This window comes from Glycine max, chromosome 18 (assembly GCF_000004515.6).
Source record: "Glycine max cultivar Williams 82 chromosome 18, Glycine_max_v4.0, whole genome shotgun sequence".
Taxonomy (NCBI): domain Eukaryota; kingdom Viridiplantae; phylum Streptophyta; class Magnoliopsida; order Fabales; family Fabaceae; genus Glycine; species Glycine max.
Window position 1 is genome coordinate 55,635,138 of NC_038254.2, and position 20,290 is coordinate 55,655,427.

A 20,290-nucleotide genomic window follows, 5' to 3' on the forward strand; every position below is an offset into this window, starting at 1 on the left:
TTATTATTTTTATTTTGATTTAAGCAATATGTCTATAACATTAATTAATTAAAAGATTATAAGTTAATCAATATATAACTTTATTAATAAAATATTATTAACGTACTCGACTATAATTTCTAGTTAATACATTTCTAATTTTTTTATATAAAATATTTTCTCATGGAGATGTATCTTAAGCTTGAGTCTTGACTCTCTCTTTCTATTCGTAGACGACCCTAGCTGGTATGCAAATTGACAAGATCTATCTTTAAATCACTATATTATAACACCGAGATTAATTAATTAAAAGATTAAAAGTTAATTAATAACTTTATTAAGAAAATATTATTAATGTACTCCACTATAATTTCTAGTTAATACATTTCCAACATTTTTTATATAAAATATTTTCTTATGGAGATGTGCCTTGAGTCTTGACTCTCTTTCTATTCGTAGACGACCCTAGCTGGTATGCAAATTGACAAGAACTATCTTTAAATCACTATATTATAACACCGAGATAAATTTCTCTTTCAATTGCTATAAGTTATATTCTCGATCTCCTTTGTGTTTTCACAATCTGTCAATTGAACACATTGCTTAATTAGTTGAGTGCTTAATTACTTTGTTGGTGGTCACCTACCACTCATTGGATGACCATGGTCCATGGAGCTCCACTGTTATCAAACAATTGAAGCTCCACTTTTAATAAAATTATATATTTAGCCTCTTGTAACATTTCAGTATTTATTTTATTCAAGTTTATCCTTTAATATTAAATTATTTATTTTAATTATTATATTACTTAAGCTTCTAATTTGTAATATAACTTCTAACAAAATAACAAGTTTTCAAAATGAACTAAAAACCCAAAATTTATTCACTTTAAAACAATGTTTTCTAAAAAAAGTCAAAGATATATTAACAATAATATAAATATGTTATTATATGTATATTATATTTACTAGCCAGTTAATAATTAATTTTATTAAATTGATCTAATTCAGTAAATTAACTTAATAATTTTGAAATTTTAATTTAAAACTAATTTTTCAATTTTTAATTAACTTTCAACTTTTAACTAACTCAACAATTATTTTCCTTAAACATAGCCTATCTATTAATTAATTTACATGAACCTAACAATTTGTCTTCACCTAATACTTCCTTTACCAAATTAAGAGGATTAGATGTTTGTTTCTGTCTTACTAAGGACTATTATGGTAATACAGTCTTTTAACCCATTTTTTCTAACATTTACTGTTAATGAAAATTTATTTAAAATTTTAAATCAAAAGAGACACTAATTAAAAGTAAAAATATTAAAAATGTTAATTTTTAATAAATTTCATTAGTTAATAACAGAAAGTATGTTAAAAAAAATGTACAGATGTTATAGTGCATGTTTTCCAAACATTTTTTATAAAAGGATATTCTTATCAAACCATTCACTTTCACAAGATAAACACTAGAGATTGTTTTTAAATCTGTCCTACTTCGAACTTAAATATAAACAGTTAAAAAATAGACTCAAATATATAAGTAATTTTAATTATTTTCATCTGATTTAATTATATCATTCCAATCAATTGTAATTTTAGTTTTAATGACTCTGTTATATTTGATATGAAGATCTAACAAATGACACATTTTAGAAAGAACAAAAAAGTTTATCTCTTAAACAAGATTAATAAAATCAAATAACATTAACCAACTTGCTCACTTAATGCAAATGCAAATGCAAATGCAAAGTTAGTTAATTTTGCTTAATCATATTTAAGTCGGGTGGGAGAAAGTTTTACTAGAATCGTGTAGAATGTATGCTGGTTTCTATAGTCAGGTGAGAGATCTCTAACCGTTATTCCATAATTAATAAATATAGCAACACTAAATTTTATCAAAACTCTAACTGAGCATTAATTTCTCTGACTAGTGTTATAAATTTAATAAATAAATAAAATAATTAAGCATATTTCTCTCTAAATGGTGGTTAAGCAGGAGCCATTTAGAAAATAAGTTCGATCTAGCCCTTTTTATTTCTTCCCTTACTTATTCGTCATGAGATTGAGGCGTAGAAGTTAGAATCCAATAAGCCATCAGTAAATAGAAAGCAGAAAAGCATACATGCATATACATGTTCAGAATCTCTTCCCCGGAATTTGTCCAGTTCAGGGGACGGATGTTATTGTTGCAATAAAGAAAACATGCACAACAATAGAGACATAGGACAACAACAGTGGATAGAGGGAGGGAGGAAGCAAAAGCATTAGAAATAATACATAAATAGCTTGTTTTAATAGCAACCCCTGTGGTAGGCATATGGATCAGCACATGCGCTGGGTATAACCGAATCAGGTTTGGCCCCATTACTAACATAATGACCGCTGGGACCCGAACAGGCGGCGGCATTACCGGGATTACTTGTACCTCCAGTCGGAGAGGGGCATGATCCTTCAGCGAGGATTCTGCGGAAGTGGGAGCTGGAGATGGTGGGAAGCTGTGAGTCCAAGTGGTGGACGATGAGGCAGTTCTCTACGGAGCCATCGCACACTAGAGAAGTTGTGGTGTGGTTGGACTTGGACAACACTCCTGAAATGCTCAAATGTACCATAACCCACATCAGGAAACGCCTTGATGCTAATTGCTTCTTCATGTCTGCTAGCTAGAAAGTCTTGAGAGATTCTATTTTCATAAATTCCACACTGTATAATATCCACCCTTCATATTGATATATGGACTACCAAGGTTCCGCTACATTCGAGTGCGAGTTAATTAAGCAAATTATTATTTGTGAAATGATAATCATTGTCCGAACATTGATTAAAGAATTAAGAAGATTTTTTTTATTAAGTACAGATGTTTCATAAGTGTAAAAATGAGATAATAAATTTATAATTCTCTAATAATAAGTACAGATGTTTCAATGAATTATTATTTACTGAATGATTAATTTAATCCATAGTATGATGGATCTTATTATACACAATTATTTCATTCGAAATATTCATTATCTATGTATGATAATGTTGAGGTATTGATAAGTGTACCTCGAAAGTTTGAGTATCGTTTCCACAGGAATTTATTGTACTTTATCGAATACTTTTCAATTTGTAAGTAAAGAACAAATAGTAAAAACAGAAATAGTTGCAAAAGTAAATTGCTATTACTAGATCAAATAGTTTTAGAAAGATAATTAATAGAAATGTCAAAACCGGACAAACCCAATTGGCCTACGATGCATGTAAATATGATATTCATTACCAATGCAATTGTATTAGTTCTACCCACATCTATTAACTTTACTTGTCCCTAATGCCTCACGATGACAAGCCTATTTTAACTACCTATCTTCCAAATGTCTTTGCGAAGATTCAATAATTAAAATGCATTTAGGTTACATTCTAGATGTTGCTAAATGCGTGGACATTGAGTTATCATTCTATGCCTAGCAATGCTAACCCGATGATTCTTTTCTTAAGATGTTCTATTAGGTGTTACCCTTTCCAAAGCGTATAACCCCTAAAACTGATGCATGCATTAATTCTTAAACCCTTATTAGGAAATACCTTCTCCCGAGCGAATAAAACCCAAAAGAAATTCAAGAAATGAATGCAAGATTAAAAGAAAAGAATTAGAATAGAAAAACCTGGAATGAATCCTCTTTGCATTGATAACTCTTGAAGTATATCATACATCGTTGATTTTTTAGGCCTAGATGTGTTGTTCTAAGGCGAGATGTGTTGTTTTTCTTGAACTGACTCTCTATTTATAGCTGCTGAAGTGACTCTCTATTTATAGCTGCTGAAGTGGACTTTCGGCCTTCGTAAGCGCGCTTAGCGCAACACCTCGCGCTTAGCGCGCGCTGCAGGCTTAACGTGTGTTTCTGTTGGATCTCGCGCTTAGCGTGCGTGACGGATTCTGCATCTTCGAGCTTAACGCCTCGCTTAGCGCATGTACTGCCTTGCATGCTTAGCATGCGTGTTGGGCTGGGCCTGCTTCAGACTTCTTCTTTTTCTTCACTTTTTGTTGCCTTTTTTGCTTAATGTAACTCCAATTTTCATACCTGCAACCAAAAATTCAATTTAATTAATTTTTCAACTTTTAATCACAAATAACTGTTAAATAATTAATTTCAGGCCAAAATTTGAAAAATTATTTACTATTAATTCATAATTACTTAGCCATTATCAAATAACTATGATATCTTTAATTGTTAATTTACTACTGATGATTCATATATATATCATTGAAGTCACCAGGTAGCTTCTAAGTCTTTTTAAGACATTTAGCGTGAAAGAAAGTAAAAGCATGCAAAAGTGCATAACAAAGCCAAACCAAGCACAGTAAATCTTGTTGACTATATTGAAAAATGTTTTATGAAGATAGTTTGTTTGTTTTGTGGATTAAAAGTTTGTAATCGAAAATGTAAACAATGTGATATTAGAAATGGTAAATTGGTAATGGTTAAGATTTGGGTAGGATGCTATATTCCTATACCTATAGTATCTGCTTTCATATTGCCATTTAAAAATAATTGTTGTATTCGGTTTCATACATCCGGATAGCATTTTTAATTTTTACTCTCATATTCATTTGTATCTATATACTTATACTTAACACACTCAATTAATTAAAATAATTACTATAATCATAATACTTTCATTCTAAAATAATTTAAATATAATATTAAAAACATACACATTTAATATAAAAAATAAACAAATATTAACAATTATAACATTGATTCATCCAAATTCAAACCATAAATAAATAAAATTAAAAAAATAATTATTTAACATAAAGATTATTAAAGTTAATATTACAATCTTTGATAAAAACTTTAATTTAATATTTTTCATTCTCTGATAATGATAGTGATATTGTTAGAGATTAAAGATTTGAAATATTAGTCATAAAAAATAATTATTTTTCACAATAAATTATGTGTGTGTGGGTTGGATATTATATATTCATCTTGTATCCAAACTCAATATTACCCGTAATTATTCCTTCTGCTTATGAATATTTTTGTGACACTCATAGGATCTAGATATACTCTGTCATTAATATTCTTATATATGTTAAAAGTTTTTAAAATTTATTGATAAGCATTGTTAATTTCTTGCAATATTGTAGATTCCTTATTTATTATGTTTTCCTATACTTTTATTTTCATGAAGATGATGAGAATGTGATATTCTCATGACAACATGAGAAGTTATTCCTAATATGTAAACATGTAACTTTCATTTTTATTTTTTATTTAAATTATTTTAAAGTTTAAAAAATAATTCTAAAAAATTAAAATGTAATCAAATACATTTTTAAATATACCCAAAAATAAAATTTTTAGAAATATGATTAATGGAAATAACAATTTACTCTGTAAAACAAATTCCTTAGAGAGAAAGAAAGAAGAAAAAAAATGTAAGTATAATAAATAAAATGATATAAGAAAAAAGATATTGATGAAATATGTAACGTACATGTATACATTTCAATTTCATCACTTTTTTTTATTAGATACTACGCATCAGTCTTTTTTTTATTATTATTTAACCTAAATTATTGGGATGCTTGTTTCAGTTTAATATATTTAAAATTTTGTCGCTGTGTGTCGGCCAAAGTTTGTTTCGTTGACTAATCACACGCAAAACGTAAAACAATCAGGCTTGCATGGACTGTTAACAAAAACGCAATTTTGTTCCTGATGTTAACATTTTAATTGTAGATTAGTTTAACAATTTTTTTGCATGCATTTAAATAAATTATTAATGAATTTTATTATAGGTGCAATAATGCATCGAGTTATTAAAACTCCCTAGTTTTTATATTAGTAAATGTTTAAAATATGTCACGTACTGTAACAACCAAACAATTATTCAAGAAAGAGGTACAAAATCACTAAATATTTCTTAAACTTTTTATATGAATTTTAAAATCATATATTAAAATGTCTTATTTTTAGCAATTAAACTTAAAGAATTTTAAAAATAATGAAAATTTTACAAAGAATTAATATTTAATGTAAAACCAAAGGATTCTAAGAAACATTTGATATGGAAGAATCTTATTTTATTTTTTTCTCTTTTGCACGTTCTTTATGAACTCTCTCAGATTCTCACTACAAATACAAAACTTTCTCCTGTGCTCCTCCGTTTTATCATAGCCACTCTTCTTCTCGTTATGATCTCGTTAGTCACTCTCTTTATGGCTTATCATAGTCTTTCTCTACAATCCTATAAACCTCTTAAATCCAGTAAACTTTTCGCCCAGAAATATATTTTTTCACAATTATGTTTTGTAAGAAAAGAAAATTGAAAAATAGTTTAGTAATGGTTTGTCATCTCTCGATCAACTCTTCTTTCTAGTATTATACAATTCTTTATGATAATTTGTTCCAGTAAAGGAAAATTCTTAAGAGAGAACTCAAACTTGTTTGATTTTAATTGCAAAATATATAGATAAGTTGATAATATTTAAAGGTATTAGAGAACTCTAATTTTTGTCTTCTTACAATCTTCCTAATCAATACAAATTTCTAAATATTTTCTACTTTTCAAAATTATAGAACTTCTAGATTTTTACTCATCACATTCACATTCATCAAATATCAAATTACATACAAGCTGCAAAAAAAAAAAAAACAAAAACAAATTACATGCTTCAAACAATCCAAACACTTTTAACCTAAAAGATCAAACAGGATCTGAACTTGTAGACTGCTCTAACTTCATCGTCCCTTTGGATCCTTAATCTCAGAGAAAACATTGTCCGGGATCGACCTCTCCTCAGAGTCCTTACTTCCATAGCTACAATCTCCAACGTTTGTAGCCATACTCAATGCAGTGCTCTTACTATAATCCGAAAAATGTAGACTACTATGGCTACTGCTAAATACGTCCTCGGTATCTTCACTCTCCATCACTTCATTAACAGCACCCTCCTGAAGATGCAGAACAAACTCCAGCATCCGAACGACGTCGTTCATGGAAGGCCTCTGAGTTCCATCCTCAAGCAAACAACTCAGCGCAACCTCACCATATTTTTGCAAACACTGAGGCGCTATCTGGCCCTTCAGTTTTGTATCCACAATCTCACTTAGAGTTCCCTTCTCATAGCAATGCTTTGCCCAATTAACAAGTGACATTCGTTGCTTCTCCTCCCAACGGAGCAAAGGTTGCCTCCCAGACAATACCTCCAAGAGCACCACCCCAAAGGAATACACATCAGACTTCTCAGTCAAACGCTGTCGTTTGTAATACTCCGGGTCTAAATATCCAACGCTACCTTTCACCTGAGTGCTCACATGGGTCATTGAAGAACCAATGGGCCCAATTCGGGATAACCCGAAGTCTGAAACCTTGGCGACCCATTTCTCATCCAATAAGATGTTGGTGCTCTTCACGTCACGGTGAATGATCGTGTGCTTTGCACCTGTATGCAGATAGTGGAGTCCTCGTGCAGCACCTATGCATATCTGGAGCCTTTGTTTCCATGAAAGGGAAGGGTTATCAGTGTCGTAGAGATGCTCACGGAGGGTTCCGCGATCCATGAAATCATACACCAGTATCATTTCGTTGCTCTCGTAACAGTAACCAACGAGGGAGACAAGATGGAGATGGCGAAGTTGAGACAGCATTTCGATCTCGTTCATGAACTCCTGCGCACCTTGCCGAGAATCCGGTTTGAGCCTTTTGATTGCGACTCGGGTTGAACCGTCGTCGATGTAGCCTTTGTACACGTTGCCGAAGCCTCCCATGCCAACTATGAAGTGTTCGTCGAAGTAGTTGGTGGCGGCCCTGATTTCCGCAATCGTGAAGTGGCGACAAAGGCTGGTTGGTAGTGATGATAAGCCACCGCCCAGAGGAGTTTCGTCTTTTTTCTTGGAACCCATCTTCTTCTGGCGTTGGATGAGGAAGAAAGCGACAAAAAAGGAGAGCAAAACGGCAGCAGAAACTGCACCTGCCACGGCGGCGGCAAGGTTCCTTGTGGTGCCGCTGCTTTTATTGTTTGGTCTTTGAAGGGGAACAATGGGGGTTTCTGGAAGACGGTTTGGGTCTGGATTTCGCCCAGCAAGACTACCGTTATAGTTGTTGATTTTGAAGAGTTCAATTGCGTTTATTTGAGCGTCCTTGGCCAAGCTTTGAGGGTTAGGATGCATTTTCAGTGAAAGATTAAGCGTTTCCTGCTGATTCCCTGGGATGAAAACTACATACTGTTTAACCACTGGGACACCCTTCTGTTTATCGCTCCAACCGAGAATGTCTGCCCACTTTTCAACCATCTGATCCTGAACGAAGATGAAGAAGCTCAGGTCACCAGGAAGGCTAATATTCGGGTCAAGCTGGCAAAAGTGTAATCTTAGCAAGTAGGTGAAGCCTGAATCAACGGGAAGTTGCCATGTGAGGTTGAAACCCATGTTGAAGGTACCATTACTTCCCATATTCCTTACGGATCGGTACACTGTGTCTGGTGCAGTGTAGTTAGGAGTCTTCTTTGTGAATCTCAGCTTAATTCCAGTGGAAATATCTAGAGATAGTACACTTTGAGTCGTTACATATTTGCTATCCACATCCCAGAACCTGAGCATACCCGTGTCCTGTGAGGCCGGGATTTCTTGGTCTCCAACTCTTAACCGATACTTTGTCTCCAGAGTAAAGTTGTTTTCAATGGGGAACTGCAGGTTCATACTGTCACCAACGAGTTGAGGCAATCCAGTGATGTCGACGTCGTGAGGATTGGTGTAGTAGAGAAAAGGGGGCATTGAAACAATCTCTATTCCATTGATGAAAGCGTACGAATCTTCGGTGCTTGCAATGAAGCTTATGTTGAGCCTCTCACCATCTCGGAGGTTGATGCAATACTCTCTTAATAAGGTATTTTCCGGGTCATCATCAGCATCAGCATGGAGGGAAGCATTGAAGTCTTGAAGGAGGGTGTATGGGCCTGCTTTGACTGAGAAATAGGCTTTGGAGCGATCGAAGTTTCGGTAGGAAGTTGAGTAGAAGAAGAGGCGAAGAAACTTAGGGCCTGTGGAGACAGGGAAAGAGTAAGTGAATTGGGAGTGAGAGAAACGAGCATCGGTGTAAGGACCTTCCAGGGTAGATGGTGTGAGTGCAGGAGCAGCAACTGAGTCCTTGTTTTCTGAGAGGAATTTGATGTCTGCAGTCCAATTGCGACCATCGCGCGTGGACAAGCTACTGTTAGAGCCACAGTTGATGCTGAAGAGTTCAACGGGACTATAAACAACATCTGCTATGGAAAGGTTAGGGAGGGACAAGAATAGGAGGTGGAGGAGGATGGCTCCTAAAGCAAATCGTACGCAAGTTGTGCCCATGGATAAACTGTAATCGAAGCACCACACAGTTGCAAAACAGTGAGCTCAAACGATAGAAATCAGCTATGAAGTATGAATATACTTAATTATCAAGATTTCCTTTACTACCAGTGCGGTTCGTGTCTTTTTTTTTTTTTTTTTTCTCTTTCTTTGTAATCAAGCATGAGATTTCAAGTCTACGATTGCCTTTGATTTTTGATTGTTTTATGGACTGGCTGCTACAAATCAATGGACTGTGTGGAAATTTCAGCCACGGCAAAAAGAATAATATATGTTTTGTGGACAACGATGTTAATAGACATTAATTTAAAAAAAATAGAGAGAAAAAATAAACAGATTTAGAAAATGTCAAATAGGAGAAACCTATTTACATATTAGAGTGTCCGGATATCTGTTTTGTGATTTTTGCTTTAGTCATAGGTCTTTTGCGGGAAGCTTCATATAGGTGTTAGTTTTCCTCCTTTCTTTAATATGTAGTCTAAGCCTTTCTTGTTAGAGAAAAAAAATTGTTGTGATTTTTGTGTATGTTGCATTATTTAAACATAAAAAAATGGTTTGGGATTTTTAAAACTTTTTTTTATGTTTTAGTCTTTGTAGCTTTTTTTAATAATTTTGATTCCCATAAAGTTTTATTTTCTAGTATAATTAAAAATAAAATAGAATTCAATTTGAATTCGCAGATAATAACATACTCATAATAATTATTATAATTAAAAATAAAATATGATTTTTAATAATAATAATAATAATAATAATAATAATAATAATAATAATAATAATAATAATAATAATAATAATAATAATAATAATAATAATAATAATAATAATAATAATAATAATAATAATAATAATATTTTAATATATTTAATAAACATGTTAACAAAAGCAATCAACTAAATATATAAGAATCTAAGAGTATTTTGTTCCCGCTGATATTGACACCAACGAGTTGAGGCAATCCAGTGATGTCGACGTCGTCAGGATTGGTGTAGTAAAAGGGGGCATTGAAACAATCTCTATTCCATTGATGAAAGCGTACGAATCTGGATTCTGAGATGTTTTGCTTGCAATGAAGGTTATGTTGAGCCGATCGCCATCTTTGAGGTTGGTGCAATACTCCCTGAACAAGTAGTCGCCAGGGTCGTTACCAGCGTCAGCATGGAGGGAAGCGTTGAAATCCTGAAGGAGGGTGTATGGGCCTGCTTTGACTGAGAAATAGGCTTTGGAGCGATGGAAGTTTTGGTAGGAAGTTGAGTAGAAGAAGAGGCGAAGAAACTTTGGGCCAGTGGAGACAGGGAAAGAGTAAGTGAGTTGGGAGTGAGAGAAACGAGTGAGTGGACAAGCTACTGTTAGAGCCACAGTTGATGCTGAAGAGTTCAACGGGACTATAAATAACATCTGCTATGGAAAGATAAGGAAAGAACAGCAACAGAAGGAAGAGGATGGTCCCTGAAGCAATTTGGGTGCTAGTTGTGTCCATGGAAATAAGCTGTAATCGAAGCAGCACACAGTTGCAAAACAGTGAGCTCAAAATTATCAAGATTTCCTTTACTACTTGTGCAGGATTGTTCGTGTCTTTTTTTTCTTTCGTTCTAAGCAAGCATGAGATTTCAAGTATACGCTTGCCTTTGATTTTTGTTTGTTTGTTTTATGAACTGGCTGCTACAAGTCAAGCGACTGTGTGTGGAAATTTCAGCCACGACAAAAAGAATAATATATGATTTGTAGACAACGATGTTAATAGACATTAATTAAGAAAAAAGAAAGAGAGAGAAAAAAATAAAGAGATTTAAAAAATGTCAAATAGGAAAAACCTATATATATTAGAGTGTCCGTATATGAGTTTTGTGATTTTTGCCTGAGTCATAGGTGTTTTGTGGGAAGCTTCATATAGGTGTTAGTTTTCCTCGTTTCTTTAATATCTAGTCTAAGCCTTTCTTGTTAGAGAAAAAAAAAATTGTTGTGATTTTTGTTTATGCATTATTTAAACATAAAACAATTAACATTATTGAATATGGTAGATCGGTATTTTATTTAATTACTTTTATGTTGTTATTTGTTTGTAAATATAAATTTCTATAAATTATCTTAAAAACGAAAAAGAACTTTTTTATTGTGTCATTAGGATATAGAAGAAACTTCCATTTTATTTTATCATTTAGATGACGAAAGCACCGTGTTATTTTATTAAGTTATAGGAAAAATGTGGAACATCTCATTTAATGATATATTATTGTCTATAAAAAAATATTCATACTAAGAAAGATTGTTTATATTTCAACACTCTTAAATATCAAACACCTCATTAACGACTTTAATTTTTTTTCTATTTCTATCTTTCTCAAGATGCTATTTGGTTTCGGATGTTTAAAAACTTTTTTTGTTTATGTTTTAGTCTTTGTAGTTTTTTTTAAAAAAATAATTTTGATTCCTATAAAATTTTATTTCACAATGTAATTAAAAATAAAATACAAATCAATTTGAATTTGTAAATAATAACATACTCATAATGATTATTACAATTTAAAATAAAATATGATTTTTAAGATGATAATTTACAAATAATAATAAGGGTCATGTTCAACACTAGACCAATGATTTTATGATTTTTCTTTATCAATTCAAGTGATTTTATTTTACCCACATTTGTTCATTTACATGCTCATGATTCCTTACAATGACAAACTTATTTTATTTATCTATCTCCCAAATTCCTTTAAAAAAATTCAACAAATAAAATGTATAAAGTCTAAAGATGTTTGCAGAAATGCATGGGCATAAAATTATCCTTCTATGTCTAGCAATGACTTTCTTATGAAATCTTTTCTCTTTGTTCTGTTAGAAGTTACTCTCTTTCGAGCATCTAACCTCTAAAACTAATGCATGCATATTTCCTTTAAATCTTATTTAGAAGTTACTTTCTCTTGCACGTCTAACCCCCGAAAGAATATAAAGATGAATAATGCAATATAAAAATAGAAAATATAATAGAATAGAAAAACCTGGAAAAGAATCTTGTTGCATTAATAAGTATGAAGTACACCATACATCGTTGGCTTAGCCACTCATGACCATGAGGGCTTTACAATGGAAGGGTTGAAAGAAGGAAAGAGATACAAATGATGAAAGAAAAGAGAGGAAGAGTTCTCAGGCTTTAAGTAGTAGTGAGACTGCTTTGAGACTCGGTGTGTCGTTTCTCCTTGGCCAGACTCTTTATTTATAGTTGCTGAAGTAGACTTTGGGCCTTCGTAGGCTCGCTTAGCGTGACATCCCTCGCTTAGCGCGTACAAATCGTGCGCTTAATGAGCTCCTCTCGCTTAACGCGTGTTGCTTCTATTGGATCGCGCGCTTAGCGCATGCTGTTCTGTTATGCGCGCTTAGCGCGTGTTGCACGCTAAACGCGAGTACTGACTTTTGTGCTTAACGCCTGTATCTCCTGGCTCGCTCAACGCGAATTGAACGCTGAGCGAGGCATCTGGGTTGGGCCTTGTTACTAGTTTTTTTTTCTTTTCTTCGTATTTTCTCTAGTTTTTTGCTTTTAGTACCTCCAATTTTTATATCAGCAATCAAGATTTGGAAAAACATCAATTCTTAACAATTAAATGCAAATAATTGCTAAATAATTATTTTTAAAGAAAGTTTTGCTTTATTTTCTATCATCAAAGTACAATTAATTATTTAGCAGTTATCAACCAATAAGTCAATAACATTATGCTCCATCCAACATTTTAATTTTTTTGATATATTTAATAAAACATTTTAACAAAAGTCATGGCTAAACATCTAAGAGCATTTGGATCTATTTGCTACATACATGTTCCAGCTCATAAGAGATATGAGCTAAAAGACAAGACTACAAGATGAAATCTTCTTGGGATACAATACACAATCAAAAGGCTAGTCAGTCTATAACTTACAAACAAAGAAACTAGTCATTAGTCAAGATGTTCATGAAAGTGCTTCTTGGAATTGGGAAGCAAGAAAAGTTCAACAAGTGACAGATGAAGAAGGTATATATGCTTCCATCACCTCTACAATAAGATTCTTCTCGAGAGTCTACTCCAAGATGAGTAAAATCCATTGTGGACATATATGAAACTTGCAACACAGTTATACTTGAGCCTATATACTATCAAGAAACTTCAAAGAAACTAAGCAAAAGCACATCGAACTCGAGCACTACAAGATTGAAGAATGAGTATTTACGAAGGTACTATCAAGAACTAAGTTTAAGTTACCATGGATGAAATTTAGAGTTATTGAAATTTGTATGAAGGAGGAGTGTTAAAATATGATAGAAATTTCTAGAAAAGAAAAGACAAAAGTCTTAGAAACTCATGATTTTTCTCGAAATTAAATATACTAGAAAAATATAAGAGTATTATTAAGAACAATCTACAAAGATTAAAGATCTAAGTAGACTATAGTATTCTAGACTATTGTATATGTTGTAACAATAGTTTATGACAAACCGAAAAAAATACTAGCTGAGTCACGGACAATGTCGCTTTCTTTAAGACGTTTCGTGGCACTGCCAAAAATTGTGCAAGCAGACTATCAACCACGACGTCCCCAGGATAAAACAGCCAAGATCACTGTATAAGATTCCCACTGCACTGAGGGAACCTTTTCTAGAATTACACCCTCTTGTATGACTTGAAAAGTCACTCTAAAAGCCAACCGAAAATATGACTTGAAAAGTCACTCTAATAGCCAACCGAAAAATGTGACTTAAAAAGTCACTCTTAAAACCAACTGAAAAATATGACTTACAAAATCACTCTTAAAGGCAACCGAAAAATATGACTTACAAAGTCACTCTTAAAGGCAATCGAAAATTTTAGAGCGACAGAAAGAAAAAGGGAGAAGTTTGTCGGAAATGCATCGGCTGAAATATGGGAGGGAGAAAGAAAAGTTGAGGAAATGTTTTTCAATTGGGGCAAGGAAAAAAGAAGAAATGAACTCTCTATATATAGGGAGTGAAACACTATTCAAGTGTTTATCCTGAGCGACGTGGAACTTGAAGCTTTTTTTTTCTTTTTTTCCTTTCTTTTTTTTTTTCAAACTTTCATTTGTTCTAACAGTATAAAATTTTAAAAAATCTATTTCTAGAAATATGATGTCACCATCCTTGCTTGTTTATAAATAGGCTTACAACACCTTGATGTAATGAGTTTGAGAAATCAACGTATACTCCTTCTATTGTCTAAAAGCTACACTACCACTAAGTCATCTTACTACTAATTAATATTTCTAACTACACCTTCATCCTAAACCCAACTATCAATCATCATCCAACAACTAACTATCTTTCTATTCCCCTAAAATACTAACAGATAGCAGCTCAGTGTTTGAAAAAATATGGTGTGGTTGCGCTGAGTTGTTTGCATGAGGATGGGACTCAGAGGCCTCCCATGAACGACGACGTTAGGGTGCTGGAGTTTGTTCTGCAGCTTCAGGATAGTGTTGTTAGCGGAGTGGTTGCGGAGAGTGGTGGGAATAATTCTGAAGATAGTGATGACATGTTTAGCATTAGCCAAAGTAGTGAACATGTTTCTGATCATGTTTAGCATTAGCCAAAGTAGTGAACATGTTTCTGATTATAGTAAGAGCACTGGATATATTGAGCATGACAAGCGATGGAGATCGGAGCTTGTTTTCTCTGAGATTAACGATCCAAAGGGGAGATGAGGTTGGAAGACTATGCTCTTTAAAAGTTCAGCCTGAGTTTGTTGAGAAAAAGTGTGCTCTTTAAAATTTAAAAGTGTGTATTAATTAGGAATATCCTAAATATAATTTTAAAGTTCTCCTAGGAATACCGTCGTGCATTTCGCATTTGAAATCAAATAAGTTTGAGTTGTATTTTGATAATTTGTTTCCTCCAACAAATTCGTACCATTGCTACAATTGCAATAGCTGAAAGAAGAGTGTTGTAATAGTTGAAAGATTAGTGTTGGGAAATCACAACTCATTATAGTACTAGTTTTAATTTTTAATCATGTTGAAACTAAGAACCTTTAATTGAAACTAAGCAAAGAAAAAACAACTCTTACAGTTTATTTAACCATATTTACAAAATATTTGTTTTATAATTTAAAATTTATAAAAATATATTACTTATACTAATTTTGTTTAATTTAAAAATAAATTAAAATTTTTATCTATTAAGATTTTGTTTTTAGTGGTTAATGTGTTTTTATTTTGCAAGTTGGTTTCTAATATTCATGTAATTTTACTGAGTTTTTTTTTTCCTATTACATAAGAGAATTTATGTTTATATATATCACTTTCCTCATTTGAGACAAAACACATAAGGAAAAATAATTTAATTTTTTTTTTTAAATTTCTTCTCTTCCTTTTCTTTTAAAAAAATTATTATCTTTTTTAGAGAAAGAGCATTGAACATTTTTTCTTTAAGGATAATATTTGTATGCTTCAAATCAGATTAATTAAAATTTTCTCCTTTAAATTATTTTTTTATGTTTATTGTATATTATATTATATTATTTTATTATTTAGTTTAGCACTTTACATTTTCTTTTCATTTATTTTTATTTTATTTTCTAACAAATCACAACTCATCATTATAATACTAGTTTTAATTTTTAATCATGTTGAAACTAAGAACCTTTAATTGAAACTATGCAAAGAAAACAAACTCTTACAATTTATTTAGTCATATTTACAATATACTCCACAAGTACCAATATGATGTCTGCACTTCTAATTGTGATTATTTTTTTATAATGATAATTAGACGAAAATACCAATATTAAAAAAAATAGACAATTAAAAAAAAGTTCAAGAAAAGCTTATTTTATTTTTTATAGTGAATTGGGACTAAGAGACGGGCTGACGTATAAGGACCCATTATGGTTGATTGTTTGAGTAAAGGAGCAGCAACTGAGTCCTTGTTTTCTGAGAGGAATTTAATGTCTCCAGTCCAACTCCGACCATCGCGGGTGGTCCTGAAGCAATTTGGGTGCCAGTTGCATGTGCCCATGGATATCATAAGCTGTAATCTGTTTTGCACACAGTAGCAAAATAGATAACTCAAACGTGAATAGATCAACCAATGAATTTATACTTTAATTATCAAGATTTCCATTACTACTAGTGCAGGGTGGTTCGTGTCTATTTTTCTAAGCAAACAGAAGATCTCAAGTCTACGCTTGCTTTTGATTTTTGTTTGTTTTATGGACTGGCTGCAACAAGTCAATGTACTATGTGTGGAAATTTCAGTCACGGCAAAAATAATAATGACTAGTGGACAACGATGTTAATAGACATTAATAAAAAGAAACAGATAAAAAAATATATAAATATTTGAAAGAAAAAAAAAAGAGAAATTTGTCGATTGGATGTTTAAAATTTTTAGTTATGCAAATATCATCACTCATTTGAAAATGTCAGATAGGAAAACCCTATTTATATATTAGTGTCCGCATATCAGTTTTGAGATTTTAATTTTTTTCTCAGCCATGGGTCTTTTGTGGGAAGACTTCATCAGTGTTAGCTAGTTTTCCTCGTATGGTCTAATTAAGCCTTCCTTGGTAGAAAAAAAAATGTTGTGGTTTTTGTTTATGTTGCATTATTTAAGCAATAATTAACATATTGAATATGGTAGATCGGTATTGTATTTAATTTTGTTTTATGTTTTTATTTGTTTAATTTGTATATGTGCATTTCTAATATATATCTTAAAACAGAAAGAGACCGTTTTTTTATTGTGCCATTAGGATATACAGTAACTTCAATTTTATTTTATTATTTAGATGATGAAAGCACCGTATTATTTTATGAAGTTTACAGGAAAAATGTAGAACACATCGTTTTAGAATGTATTAGAATCATAAAAGACGATGTCTATCGTAGTCTAGTAACAATATCATACATCTCATGCACTGGATTATGTCCCTTTCCTCTGATTTTTTTTTTCTCTGAAACTCCTCCATCACCTTCACCACCAGCCACAGCGGGTCCACCGCCACCTGAAACATCACACTGCACCACCACCCAGTGCTTCATCTGCCCCATGGCCACATGGATATTTGGCGCCAGCCAGATCATGTCGGGATTGAGAAGGTGCACGATTGTGTGGACAATAAACAATAAACAGAAAATAGAGAAACAACATACCAAATCCAGAAAAACAAAAGCACTGTCTCTTCTGATTTTAACCCTTTTATTTATAAGAGTTGCAAGTTAGGTTTAATTACACTTTTTACCTCAAACTTTTATTTTTTTGATGAATTTTACCTAAACAAATCATTTTGACGCATCTTAACCCTCACTTTTAAATAACTGACGAATTTTGTCTTCTGTCAATTGTCGTTAATTAATTAACGGAGCAAACACTTTCTAGTTGTTTTTAGCCGCTACTAAACGCGCGTATTTAACATAAGTGTTTTTAACATAAGCTGCTACTATTATTAAGTTTGTTTTTTTATTTTTATTTTTCCTCTCTTGAGAAGGTCTGGGCTTGCCTCTGCGTCACCATATGCTCCTAGAGCACATTCACACTGTTGAACTTGTCCACGATGTTGTCATTGTTCACGAGCCCAAAGGCAAACCCGAGTTCAAGAGGCATGTTAGTTAGTCTTAGCCGGTAGCCTATAATGGAGACGAACGAGCTCAGGTAGACTTGCACAACGTTGTAGAGCTCATTATATTGATGTTGTCAAAGTAGCAATACGAGGAGAAGTAGTGGAAGATCCGGTCGAAGAGCTTCACAAAGGTGAAACAGAGCTCGGGTGAGAACATTGCGTGAACATGGTTAATTTGGTCGAAGGCAAACACACCCAAAAGTGTGACGCCAACGATTCCAATATTCTTTCATCCTTTTTAAAAGTGTAAAAAGGGTGTTGGACCAGTTGATGAAGGGCTTTGCGGAGCTTTTGGGGAGAGGGTGTTTGAGAATCACTTCAAAGGTGATTCAATAATGTCGAGGCAGGCAAAAACAAGAAAAAAAAATTATAATAGTGATAGTTTTTTAGTGTCATTATGTTAAAAACAATTATTTTAAATACGTGCACTTGGTTGGTATAAAAACCCTCAAAAACTGTTAATTATGTTAGTCAATCAAAAGACAAATGACGGAAGGCAAAAATTACCAATTTTTAAAAGTGTACGATAAAATGTCAAAATAACAAATTTATTGGGTACAAAATTTGTCAAAAAATTAAAAAAATTGAGATAAAATCACAATTAAGCCTTGAAGTAGATATAATTAGGCATAACAATTAAATCAAAACTTATCAAAAATTACTTTCTAGATTTTCTTTTTGTTATTATTATGATAGTTTGCTAAAAAAATCCCAAGTTTTATGGCAGAAGAAGCAGGTATGCTTCCTTCACTTCTACAACAAGATTCTTCTCAAGAGTCTACTCCAAGACTAGTAAAATTTTTGGTTGCAACACAGCTATATTTGATCCTAAATACTATGAACAAACTTCAAAGAAACTAAGCAAAAGCACATGGAGTTCGAGTTACTATAGATCAAATTTGGAGTAATTAAAATTTGTATCAAGGAGGAGTGTTAAAATGATATAAATTTCTAGAAAAGAAAAAACAAAACTCTTAGAAGCTATGATTTATCTAAAAACTAAATGTGCTAGAAAAGTATTAGAATATTATTAAGAATAATCTAAAAACATTTAAGACCTAAATAAAAGGTAATATTCTAAATTATTGTATAAAAATTTAGAAAAATCTATCTCTATAGAAATATAATGTCACCAATATTGCTTGCCTACAACACCTACCTTAATGTGACAGATTGAGAAATCAATGGAAATTTCTCCTCCTATTGTCCAAGTGTCTAAGAGCTACAGGACCATTAAGTTATCTATTATTTCTAATTAATATTTCTAACTATTCCTTCATCCTAAACCCAACAATTAATCACCATCCAACAGCTAAGTATCTTTCTATTCCCCTAAAATACTAACAGATAGCAGCTCAGTGTTTGAAAAAATATGGTGAGGTTGCGCTGAGTTGTTTGCATGAGGATGGGACTCAGAGGCCTCCCATGAACGACGTCGTTAGGGTGCTGGAGTTTGTTCTGCAGCTTCAGGATAGTGTTGTTAGTGGAGTGGCTGTGGAGAGTGGCGGGAATAATTATGAAGATAGTGATGACATGTTTAGCATTAGCCAAAGTAGTGAACATGTTTCTGATTATAGTAAGAGCACTAGATATATTGAGCATGACAAGCGATGGAGATCGTAGCTTTGTGAGTAAGGAATCTGACAAGTTGGTCCCTGAAGAGCTTGTTTTCTCTGAGATTAACGATCCAAAGGGGAGATGTGAGGTTGGAAGACTATGCTCTTTAAAAGTTCAGCCTGAGTTTGTTGAGTAAAAACGTGTGCTCTTTAAAAGTTTAAAAGTGCTATAAATTTAAAAGTGTGTATTAATTAGGAATATCCTAAATATATTTTTGAAGTTCTCTTAGGAATACTGTCGTGCATTTCGCATTTGAAATCAAATAAGTTTGAAGTTGTCTTTTGATGATTTTAGTTTCCTCCAACAAATTCATACCATTGCTACAATTGTAATAGTTTGAAAGAAGAGTGTTGTAATAGTTGAAATATTAGTGTTGGGAAATCACAACTCATCATCATAGTACTGCTTTTAATTTTTAATTCGTTAAAAAAATATCATGAAAAACTAACAACCTTTAATTAAAACTATGCAAAGAAAAAAAAAACACTTACAATTTATTTAGTCATGTTTACACTATACTCCCCAAGCACCAGTAATTGTGATTAATTTTTTTATAATGATAATTAGACGGAAATACCCAATATTAAAATAACAAATCAGAGATACAATTAAAAAAAAGCTAATTTTTTTTATAGTTAATTGGGACTAGGAGAGACTGAGGTATAAGGACCCACTATCGTTGATTGTTTGAGTGCAGGAGCAGCAACTGAGTCGTTGTTTTCTGAGAGGAATTTGATGTCTCCAT

At 32.4% G+C, this 20,290-nt stretch overlaps 2 protein-coding genes across 3 annotated transcripts; both read right to left on the reverse strand.

Annotated features, from left to right (window-relative positions):
• Nucleotides 1-2,060: 2,060 nt before the first annotated feature.
• Nucleotides 2,061-2,798, reverse strand: LOC100777930 (uncharacterized). The gene has a single exon (XM_003552544.5). It carries the CDS (start codon nucleotides 2,633-2,635, stop codon nucleotides 2,276-2,278), a length of 360 nt encoding a protein of 119 aa, XP_003552592.1. The 5' UTR covers nucleotides 2,636-2,798; the 3' UTR covers nucleotides 2,061-2,275.
• A 3,749-nt stretch (nucleotides 2,799-6,547) lies between these two features.
• On the reverse strand, nucleotides 6,548-11,242 carry LOC100807847 (receptor-like protein kinase FERONIA). Of its 2 annotated transcripts, XM_006603526.4 has the most exons (2): nucleotides 10,366-11,242; nucleotides 6,548-8,787 (listed from the first exon to the last, which is right to left on the reverse strand). In XM_006603526.4, the coding sequence occupies exons 1-2, from the start codon at nucleotides 10,718-10,720 to the stop codon at nucleotides 6,716-6,718; spliced, it is 2,427 nt and encodes an 808-aa protein (XP_006603589.3). In that variant the 5' UTR covers nucleotides 10,721-11,242; the 3' UTR covers nucleotides 6,548-6,715. The 2 variants fall into 2 exon arrangements, with proteins under 2 accessions (XP_006603589.3, XP_040868126.1); XM_041012192.1 differs by lacking the exon at nucleotides 10,366-11,242 and having other exon boundaries at nucleotides 6,548-9,588.
• Nucleotides 11,243-20,290: the final 9,048 nt, after the last annotated feature.